The sequence below is a fragment of the Chrysochloris asiatica genome, unplaced genomic scaffold (assembly GCF_000296735.1).
Source record: "Chrysochloris asiatica unplaced genomic scaffold, ChrAsi1.0 scaffold00006, whole genome shotgun sequence".
NCBI classification, from domain to species: Eukaryota; Metazoa; Chordata; class Mammalia; order Afrosoricida; family Chrysochloridae; genus Chrysochloris; species Chrysochloris asiatica.
The window spans coordinates 24,265,997-24,278,186 of NW_006408524.1; the positions used below are offsets into that span (position 1 = coordinate 24,265,997).

General features: G+C 36.9%; 1 protein-coding gene across 2 annotated transcripts in view; it reads right to left on the bottom strand.

Annotated features, from left to right (window-relative positions):
- TAX1BP1 (Tax1 (human T-cell leukemia virus type I) binding protein 1) overlaps nt 1-12,190 on the bottom strand; it is a 75,949-nt gene that overhangs the window by 9,044 nt on the left and 54,715 nt on the right. Inside the window, exons 13-14 of one of the 2 annotated variants that reach the window (XM_006832183.1) lie at nt 4,014-4,059; nt 3,257-3,405 (exon numbers count right to left, since the gene is read on the bottom strand). In XM_006832183.1, coding sequence (XP_006832246.1) covers nt 3,257-3,405; nt 4,014-4,059 — 195 coding nt within the window. Of the gene's footprint in view, nt 1-3,256; nt 3,406-3,875; nt 4,060-12,190 lie in introns of both variants that reach the window. The other variant, XM_006832182.1, reaches the window with a different exon arrangement.

The window sequence follows — 12,190 nt, forward strand, 5'->3', positions numbered from 1 at the left end:
CAGTGATGCCAGAGATGGAGGCAGAGAGACGATGATGAGGAGAGATGGAGTGGCTGGGGACTTTAGACCCAGAGAGGGAGAGGGGCTGAGTGCTGACAATCCGGGGGTGGGTGGGGGGGGGGGGGGCAGGCTTTCAGGGTATATACCCTTTCATTGGTTGGTGATGCACGGAGGGGACTGTAACCATGGCAATGAAACCATATACGACAGAATGAATGTAAAACTAACATTCTCCCATGTAAACTATCACATAATTCACAATGAAACATTTAAAAAAAAAAAAGGGGGGGGGGCGCATAAAAACAACTGGCAAGTAGGATGGTGTGTTAAAGAGCAGTCCAACTATGAAAAGTTTAGAAAATACACCTTGAATTTTAATGAACAAATGATTACCTAAGAATTTAAAAAAAAACGCAGTCTGATTCTCAGTAAGTCTGGCGCAGGGCTGGAGATGCTACATTTCTAACAGGTTCCCAAAAGACAGCAATACCACTGACCATAAATCACAATGCTAATGCTGCAAGGGTTTAGACCCACGGTTACAAAACCAGAGTACCAATGTGCCCAAGGGCGCCACAGTGAATTCCAGAAGTAGAATGGGATCGTTTTAATTTTCTAGGGAAACAGAGAAATAGTCAACATGTGTCAGCTATCACGAGAACTATTAGTTTGCGGTAGCTCACAGCCTCAACATTCCATAGTGTTACATTCCTTTCAATACTAGCTATCTTTGAAAAACTAGGTTTTTAGCAGTTAAGCATGACTGCAAATTGAAAGATCAGTTTGAACCCATTAGCCAGAGATGTGGCAATTTTACTCTGCCCTACAGGGTCGCTGTGAGTTAGGACAGACCCCACAGAAAAGGGTTTCCATGTGAGATCCATGTGAAACAGGAAATGAGGAGGCAGTCTGATTTCAAGGTTTGAGAGGCGGCTGCACAGTGGTCAACAGACACATATACCCTAACAATAAATAGAAACATTAGAATTTCAACTCGTGTATGTATATTATTTTTTCAAATGGCTACATAAATACTTACTTACACCAAATTACTTTTTTTTTTAGGTTTAGAGTCTAGGTTTTCTAGTTCTTTCAGCATGTTAAATCATCGGTCTTAGCTCTCTTTCTGCTGCATCCTAAACGAAATGGTCATGCCCCACTCTGAGGCAAGAGGGTCAGTTGTGAGCTCTGCTTGGTGTCTGGAGGGCCTTTCATTGCTCCCTCTGGGGGTGCACTAGGAAAGGCTTTCTCTCAGCTGAGGACTGTCTCAAGCTTTTTTCCCTGCACCTCACTTTTTAAACTTTTTTTTGGGATGCACAAAATTACTTAACATACTGTTAATAATTTTTTTCACAACACCCCTTGGCTAAAAGTCAGTATCTAAGACAAAAAGAGTGCAACAAACTGAGAAAGTTAGGAAACCTCTGGTTTAATCTATTTTCTAAGGCAGTAAAATCCAGTTTCTATAGCCAAACTGACGAGACTCAAATCATGGCTCTACCCTCACCATCATGTGATTTGGAGCTAGCTATTTCATCTCCCTGTGTCTGTTTCTCCACTAGAGAAGAGAGTACTAGTTTCTACCTCATACAGAGCTATAAAGAACACACAACTGTATACATCTAACAAGCTTAGCATTTGTTGCCATCACTATCACAAGTATGACATCATGCCATTTCAATTATTAGGTAAAAGTATCTGGTGCAGAAGGATGAGCTATGGAAGGTACACCTACTGGAAAAGGCTTCAAGAGTAGGGCACCTCAACCCTGACTCACACATTCTGGTCTGGGTCCTGTAGCTGTTTCTCATTCCCAGGGCAGAGAAAACAAAAAAGGAACAAGTCAACTCAAATTCACTTTCCATATTTTCACTGAAATTATGTGCTAAAATACTTCATCAGTCTAAGTGAATTTATTTGCAATGACAGGAAATTTACAGAAAACGGAATGTACATAAAAATTAGTTTCTGTGTACTGTGAAAAATCCTGATTGTAAAAAAACACAATTACCCAAGGTATGCATATTAAGAGTCCTTCGATCTCATTACCAAATCTAAGTATGTCAGCAAATGAGCACAAGACTCCCAACACTGCTTCTCATGGGTTTGCAGGAGGGCAAAGCACACAGATCAGAAAGAACATTCTGCTAATTAAACTGAAGCAGATGACTACGGAAGAGAAGGGCTTGTCACATGTAACATCTGTGCCAAGAATGATCAGATTAAATATGCAAAATATGAAGCAAAGGTGTGAAAAAGCAGTAAGATGATACTCTAGACTTTAAATAGGCTACAAAAGTTCTGACAGTTTTCCTAATTATTCCCAGTAATGGACACAGGAGGCCAAAAGGCAGGAGGGAGAAATACATTTTTCTCCATTATGGGTGTTGAGCACTAGGGCTAAAATCATGCCTGTCTGAACACTGATCAGTTTCTGCAAAGGTTAATAGCAATTAAATGCAGCAAACTAGATTAAATGAGAAACAGGTCATGATACTCCTGTACTTGCAAAGAGCACGATAAAGCATTTCTTATAAATTCATCTTAAAGTACAGGAAATCCAAAAGGAGCTGTTATGAGGAAAAGAACCTATTTATTAAATGGTTAAGAAATCTCTTATATGAAAAATTAAAAAATCTTGACAAGTTACACAAACTAATTCAATTATCATTAGTATTGTGTTGCTGCCAGAGAATAAGATCTGCTACATCAACACTAAAGATGCCTAAAAGAATACTTCTAGGAATACTGCATGATACATACATACCCTTCCCTATTTTTATTAACCAAAAAAAATCTTGTGTTTAAAAATTCATGGGAAATAAATGCTACAATTAAAATAATCATATGGAAGCATAATACTGCCATTAACACTTTGCTTCCTACAGCCAAGGGCATCAAAATGGAGGCTTCAAAAAGTTCATGGAAATTTTTCATTATCTTTTAATACCATTTTTACATGAATGTATGTAAAAGCATACATGGTAAGGTACTTAGGGAAGGATGATTAAGATTAATATATCTGATTAACTACAATACTTGAGATTGTTTACTGAACTCAATCTTTTACTCTGTATAAACAGAAATACAAAACATATTTATGATTGATTTTTCATATTTACACGCTACCCAGTTTTTCTAAAAATAAATAAGCAAGCAGCCAGGTATATAAATAAATGTATCCATCTATCTCCCCCTCTCTACTAAAGACAGAAAATAAGAAAGGCCAGCTCAGAAAATGGAAAAATCAATTTACTTTGCTATCCTCAGGGTCTTCTAAACCATCAGGGCGACTAAGGTTTCGAGAAGGCTGGCTGCAGACAACACTGTCCTCCAGTCCCCAAGAGTGTGCTCTAACAGGTGGCCTTTGAATTTCATCTGGATAAAAGGCACCATCTGCTCCATCTGCAATAAACATTTTTGAAGACTAGAGTGAAAGCTGGTACTCAAATTAACAATTTTGTGTATAAATAAATATGATCAACAGGATATACAGAACCATTTTGTGGCATTAAACATATTAGGTGTTTTTATTTTTAACCCAAGTGATTTTATTAAAATGACAATAATGGGCCAGACTGCAAAGCCGTTTGAACTGCAAGGTCGGCAGTTCAAGCTCACCAGCTGCTCCTCGGAAACCCTATACAGGGTCGCTATGAGTCGGAATTGACTTGACAGCACTTAACACCAACAACATACGCAATACGCAAATAGACTACTTTGTGGTATATCACAACTCGATGAGTCCAGTTACACTGAAGAATTATACAAATAAATTAATGTTTCTACTAGAGTTGACTGTATCCCAGTGAAATAGAAACAAAACAAAAAATAGCCAGATTCAGCTAACCCCAAACCAAAAATATTTTAATAACCTCTTGTTTCCTGTACTGCATACGGATTGCCATACTGCAGAACTGGTGGCTTATTTGGCACGGCAGACACATGAACATTTTGCTCTGAGCACATGTTGAGATACTGTGAGACCTGTTGTGGACTCTGGAGATTCTGACCTTCCAGTTTCCTTTCAGCTTGACTTTCTAGACTCCTTTTAATTTCCTGAAAGCAACAAAAGCAATGGTGATTAAGCAGAGCAATAAAATACAAGGACAGCATTAAACATTTAGCCAAAATATAAAAATAAATTATTTCCCTATCATGTTTCAAGTATGCAGTTGGACAGTCTGGTTCTCAACTTCTTATACATGCCCTTTCCATGTATAACAAAAATCAGAAAGCAGGATAAAGCTGAATGTATTTTCATTATTTGTGCCGGGAAAGTGCCCTTTACATTGAGCTAATTTAAGGGAAAATTGTGAACCTCTAACAACTTGGCTACTGATAAAAATTACACAACAATAATCAGATTGCTTCAATGATAAATTCTATCAAATATTTCAGAAATTAATATAAAGCACTGATCTTGTAATAAACACTTCCAGAAAACAGAGAAGAAAAAGCAGTTTCTAATTCATTTTATGAGGCCAAATATCAAAATCAAACAAAGACATCATAAGAAAACGATGGGCCAATACCTATAATGAATATTGATTAAAAAAATACAATGTACTAGCAAATTAAATCCAATATTAAAAAAAATTAATATAGCATGACCAAGTGGATTTTTTACAAGAATGCAAATTATTTTAACATCCAAAAATCAATGCAATCTATCATATTAATAAGAGCAAAAACATGACTATCTCAATAGATTTGAAAGAAATATTTAAAAATTCAATACTCATTCATCATTTTTTTAAGAACCTCAGCAAATTAGGAGTAAAAATGAGATTCTTCAACCTGATAAGGATCACCTAATAAAACCTACAGTTGACCTTAATGAAAACTAAAATGATTCTACCTAAAATCAGTAACTACAGCCTGCTTTCACCCTTTCTATTCAACACTGTACTAGAAATTCTACCTAAAAGATTAAGGCAAAAATAAGGCACACAAGATGATATCATCATGTATGTAAAACATCCTGAGGAATCTAGAAAAACTAGGAGAATAAAATCAATCAGGAAGGGTACACAACAGAAGATCAGTACACAAAATCAACCATATTTCTTATCAGCCACAAACAACCGGAAAATGGTATTTTTAAAACATCTATTTATAGGTGCACTGATACACAAAACAGTTAGGCATAGATAAACTTAACAAAAGATATGCAAGATCAGTATACTAAAATGTACAAAATATTGCAGGGCAAGATTAAAGAGTCTAAACAAATACAGAAATATTCCATGTTCATGGACTGGAAAATGGTATTTTACAGTAATCTCTCCAATGGGATTTCTGATTCAATGCAATCCCAATCAAAATCTCAGTAGGCTTCTGTATAAATTGACAAGCGGATTCAAAATTGCACACAGAAATACAATGGGCCTAGAAACAGCACACTTCAAAAAAAAGCAGAGGAAAAGTTGAAGGACTTATACTATACTACCTTCTTTCAAGATTACTTAAAACAAAAAAAAAACTACAGTAAGCAATATGAATAATATCAGTAAAAGCATACATATATTGATTAGAGGTTGACTAACTTTTTTCTGTAAAGGACTACGTAAGTATTTTTTAACATTGCAGGCCAACGAGTCTCTGTAACAATCAAATCTGGTCTCCAGGAGCTCTAGGTAATACATACATGAATGGACATGGTCATGTTCCAGAAACAGGCTACAGACTGGATCTGGCTTGATGACCTCTAACATAAGTCAATAAAATATGAAAATACACAAGTAGACCCACAACATACAGTCAACTGATTTTCAACAAAGCTAAAATTGTAGCTAAATGAAAGAGAACAATGGTCTTTTCGATAAAGGGTGTCAAAAACCTAGGGATTGGTATGCCAAAAAGTGAAAATGTACCCTGGCTTTAAATCATATGTATGTAAAACTTAACTTTAATATAATCATTAAAAACTTAAACTATAAATCTTCTATGAGAAAACCTTTCTTCAGGTGAAGCAAAACTTTGGTAAGATGGGATGCAAACAGCATGAACGTTTCAGAAAAACACTGTTAACGTGTCCTACTTAAAAATGAAAAGCTTCTGCTCTTCGCAAAAGTTTTTCCTTTTTCTTTTTTTAAATGAAAAAGTAAGCCACAGACTTGGAGAAAATATATCAGAGAAAGGAGTTTTATCTGAAATATATAATAATGAACTCTTATAACCAAATATAATCAACGCAACATGACACACCATCTCTCCCACAGATTTACAAAAAAAAAAAAAGCTACAAGATCTGCACGGACACTTCACAAAGGGCTTTATACAAATGATTTATAAGCACATGAAAAGATGAAAAGATGCTCAGGATTACTAGTTATCATGAAGATTAAAATTAAAACCACAATGAGGTAACACTACACACTCACTAAAAAGACTAAAACTCAAAAGACTGACAATACCAAGTACTGGTGAAAATATGGAGCAATTAGAACGCTCATACACTGCTGGTGGGAACGCAAAATGGTGCAGCCATTTAGAAAACACATTGGCTGTTTTATAAAAACATACACTTACCATAAAAGCCAGCAATTGCACTCCTAGGTAATCTACCCAAAAAAATGAAAACATATGTCCACAAAAAGACTTGTATGAAAATGTTCATAGCAGTATTATTTAAAATAACATCAGAAATAACCCAAATGTCTATCAATTGTTAATTGCATTAATATCCATTAACTAGTGAACGAGTCCTGGTGTGGCGCTGTATGATGAGCACAGGACTGCTAACTGAAAAGTTGGCAGTTCAAACCCACCTGTCACTCCTCGTAAACCCTATACAGGGTTGCTGAGTCGGAACTGACTCAACCACACTTAACAATAACAACTAGTGAATGGATAAATTCTGCATGATTCCATTTATGTGGAATGAAAAAAAAAAGGAAAACTCTCTAGTGTACTATAGAAGAGTACCTGAAAGTGATGGACTGCAAACGAGCTTGAGGTCACTTTTTGGGGTGATGGAGATGTTTGCAGTCTGAATATAACTGGTCATAGGACTACGTATTTGCCAAAATCAAACAAACTGAATTTGAAACGGGCACATTTTATTGTATGTAAATAGTGTCTCAATAGAGCTATTTGCAAAGTAAAATGATTATCATTTCTTGGGAGTAGAAATAAAACTGTCTACATTACCAGATTTTACCTGCATAAATGACCTTAAAATAATAGGGGGGGGGGGCATGCAAGGAATATTTCTAGAAAAAGGGGTACAAAAGAGGAGTGAAAAAGTTAGATATGATAAAACATTAGTAAAACCAAATTCTGCTATAAGCAAATGAAACCAAAGACTTCACACCTAAAGATTTATGAATACAATGGTACAGTGAAACAACTTCGTAAAGTGCCAACCTAAAATAGAGTTCATTCTAACGCTTTCTACTTTAAAAGATACAATAAATACACTGCAAATACAACGCAGGGTAAGAAGACTAGAGTTAATAAGCCATTTGATTCCTTATGGGGGGAACAGAACACAAAGACATTGATAAGATAGTTTAGATTAGGTTCTTTTGTAAATCAGAAAATTAAAGTCTCCCCTCTTAAACAAAGGCAGAATGGTTATATTTTATAACAGGGGTTCTTAAACTTGCATTCACAAATTCTGCTTACCCCTCCAAAAGATCCATATTTAGAATTCATGAGGTCCATGAACATACATAGGGAGAAAAAATATTACAACTTTTCACTAACTAACTTATAATTTTTTCCCATTACAAAAATAAGCAAACACCTTCACAGTAATAGCAGCAGTATCTGTGACTCTGTCATAACAGAAATTACATATATATTTATTTCATGATATACTCATCACAGCCATTTCAAAATATCCTTTTATATTCATCACTACACTGAAATTCTGATAATTAGGCATTCTGCTAACAGCCTTTTAATAAGTATATGTTGTCGTTGTTTGGTGCTGTTGAGTCAGTTCTAACTCAATGGCAATCCTGTTTAGGGTTTCCGAGGAGTGGCTGGTGGATTTGAACCACTGACCTTACAGTGCAAACTATTCTTGAGGTCCAGTGCTTACCCTACAGCACCATACCAGGACTCCAAAATAGGAGTATACTCATATACTATTATCACAGATTTGTCAGAACTATTTCTTAGAATGGTTTCCTTTGCAATTCTATATATTAAAAACATTATTCTAAAAAGAGATTTCACCAGGCTGTCCAAAGTATGTATCCTTGGCACAAAAATGGTCAAGAAACCCTGAGGGAGTTTTCTTGCCTACAAATACATATACAACATTAAAAGCGGCTATCTAACCTAAGCAAGGAATCCTGGTGTGGATCAGCACTGGTCTGCAAACTACAAGGCTGGCAGTTCAAACCCACCAGTTGCTCCTTGGAAACCCTATACAGAGCCACTGTAAATCAGAAGCAACTCAACAGCACTTAGCAACAACAACCTAAGCAAAACAATAGTAATGATGGGTTTGCAATATTCCTAAAAAGTCACAACTGAATGAAGAGATTTTATTAAGAGCCATCAATTATACCTCCAGTTCATAACCACAAAAGATTATCTACTTGGTTTGCCTTTCCTAGGTGCCTGGCCATTTTTCCCCCCATCCAGGGCCCAAAGTACTAATTGGCTCTGGTTCTACTTTACAAGTTCTACAAATTGCTTGACAAATTAAGGGTGTTTCTGTGGTACTTAACTGTTACAAAATAGGAAGAATAACATATCTCTCTTATCTGCCATGTGGGGATACTGAGAATAAAAAACATATTAAATGTAGGAAAAAACATGTGAAACAAGCTAGAATTCTTTAAGTTTTTGTCCTTTTATTACGTCCAAACCCACTGCCATCAAGTCCATTTCCACTCGTGGTAAGCCCACAGGACTGTTCCACAGGGTTTCTGAGACTACAGTCACATCTTTTCCCCAAGGAGGGGCTGATGGATCTAAACCGCTGACCTAGCCTAGCCAGTTAGCAGCCTAACTCATTGTGCCACCAGGTCCTGTTCCAGACAGCCTCAAAATTTTACCAAAAGTAACAATTAGCAGTTATATGACTTTCATCCACCAGGATTTGTAGACCAGCTCAATCCCAATAACCCATAACAACAAATAACTGATAAAATCAGCTCTCTTGGATCATCATTATTTATCATGCTAAGTTATTTATCTAAGTTATTTCATTAGAAACATTTACCATTAATCATTTGTAAGTATATGTTATTTTTGTTGTTCAGTTATTTCTGTAGAGTTCTAGCTTCTACTAGATTTAATACCTTTAAAGACGAAATTCATGTGATTTCTGAGACTGTAAATCTTTATGGGAACAGTCAGTCACAGCCTCATCTTTTGCCCACTGAGTGGCTGGTGAATTTAAACTGCAGACCTTAGCAGCCCAACGCCACCAGGACTCTTAGACACTGCACTGTTTTTGTTAAGTGAAAGTGAGTCAGTCCTGAATTATAGTGAATATTTCAGAGGTTGTAAACATTTGTGGAAGCAGAAAGCTTCTCCCATGGAGTTGTTGGTGGGATCAAACTGTCAACCTTGTGATGCAGTTTAGTGTTTAGCCTACAAAGCCATCGCTTTTCCAGGCACTATAGTAGGGGCTATGTGGTGCTATCGAATAACCACTGATGGCAAGGTTGGTTTGAACTGCAAGGTCAGTGGTTCAATCCCACCAGCTACTCCTCATAAACCTCATACAGGGTCGCTATGAGTTGGAACCGATTCAATGGCACTTAATAACAGTAATACAGTAGTTAATATAATAGACGTAGTCCCTGTCCTCATGAACCTTAAAACTAAGAGGACACAAATACTGAAAAAATAAACATGCTATTACAAATTATGACAAGTGCTAAGACATAAAAGTATAGGCCTCAGATGTAAGCTTAACAGGGGCACTGAATTTGGACTAGAAAGTCAAAGGCAGTCCTCTGAAGAAGAATCATTTAAGCTGATACTTGAAGGACAATTCAAAACTAGTAGAAAGAGTTAAATATTTAGAGAGAGGCAATAACAGGAGTCCTGGTATGGCGCTGTAGGATAAGCACAGGACCTCAAGATCCATTTCAACTACAAGATCAGTGATTCAAACTCACCAGTCGCTCCTTGGAAACCATTTACTGAGTTGCTATGAGTCCGAATGACTTTAAGGCACTTAACAACAACAAGAAGAAAGAAGCCTAGTGTGGTGCTGTAGGATAAGCAATGGAATGTTAACTACAAGGTCAGCAGTTCAAACCCATCAGTCTCTCCTTAGAAACCCTATACAGGGTCACTATGAATTGGAACTGTTTCAATGGCACTTAACAACAAGAAGCCTATGATACACTAGAAAAAATGTGCTGTGGAAGATCATGGTGGATAGATCGATAAAATCAGGCTGCCCAAGAGCTAACAAGTGTTGCTGAGTGAGGAGTACAACAGGATTCATTATTTCTCTCACTTTACTTTCATCTGTTTGAAGGTTTCCCATCCCCAAAAGAGAAGTTTAATAAAATAACAAAAAATGGAGGGAAAATATTCCCGGCAAAGAGCATGAACAAAGACCTGGAGACAAGAAAATGACTGGTAAATTGTACAGATTGAGGGATGAGTCGAGTTCAGAGAGAGCCCGACTTCTTTTTTTTTTACATTTTAACTAAATTCAGAGTGGGAATTTTGTTAAAATATAAAGCTCATGTCCTCCTCCAGACCTACCAAATCAGAAACTCTGGGAGTAAGTAGAGTCCAGAAGTCTGTTTAACAAACCCTCCAGGTGCTTGTGATACAAGTTCATGTTGAGCACTAAACTATACAGTAATAAGATAGGGAAACTCGTAATTGTGGTTGGAGATAGAAATAGTAGTGGAAACCGGATCATACAAGATACTATAGAATATATCAAGAACTTTTTTCTTGTATCCAAGTACAACAGGAGGCCCATTCGATAGATTTAAGCAAGGTATTGTCACAATCAGCTTTATGTTTTTGGAAGATTACACTGCCTGCTCTAAGAATCATTTTAACTGAGACAAGAGTAGACAAAGACCAGTTAGGAAGCTAATGCAGTATACGCCAGATTAGCGATCTAATGGTGGTCTGGATTTGGAGTCTCCAAACTTCAAAACAGTAAATATTTACAAATTTGAGCATGCAGTCCAAATACATTTAATGATATACATACATAAAAAATCACATAATATATACTATTGCTGTGGCCTGGCAAGACAATTCTGAACCAGAGACCCCATATTACAGAGTACAACTGCCCCAAAGGGTTTCCTAGGCTGTATGGGAGCAGATCGCCAGTCTCTCATGGAGCCCTGGTGGGTTCAAACTGCGAACATTTTGGTTAATAGCCAGTCATTTAGCCATTATACAACCAAGAGTCCTTACCTATACTGTATTCCTGGTGTGACGCTGTAGAATAAGCAATGGACTTTTAACCACAAGGTCAGCAGTTCAAACCCACCAGCTGCTCCTTGGGAACCCTATACAGAGTCACTGTAAGTCAGAACTGACTAGATGGCATTTAACAACATTCTGTATATTTGAAAGTTGTCGATTCCCTTTAATTTTTTGTTGTGATCTGAATGTTTATAAAACAGATCACCAAATTTATAGTCAACATAAACCTCATTTTATCTCAATAACTGAAACCCCTCAATGTAGCCTCATTTTTCTCACTTCCTCCCTGTGAGTCTTGTTTCCATTCAGCCCTTCTGAATTTTGTCCTTAGGTAAATGATGCCCTTTGATCTTCAGTGGTTGACCACTCTAGGATGTGTATACCTCATTAGTGCTGTTGTCCCCCTATATACCTATTACTTGACTGAAAATTGAGCCACAGGGGTGAGCTCAGTTCCAGATTTTACGGGTGACCAAGTCTCCATCAGTCTCTATCTGACCAGAATTGTTTATTTTTACAATTGGTCTTTAATTAATAAAGCTGAAAGAGCTGAAAATGATCTCACAGAAACACTGTAAAGAGCTTTTCAAAATAAATGCATTATTTATTTTGGTTGTTGTAGTTAAGTGCTGTCAAGTCGGTTCTGATTCAGTAACCCTATATAGGGTTTTCAAGGAGCGGCTGGTGTGTTTGAACCGCCGACCTTGCAGTTGAGTGCTTATCTTACAGAACACCAGGGGCTCCACTTTGGTGGTGGTTGATGTTAAATGCTGTTGAGTCAGTTCTGCCACACAGTGTCCCTGTA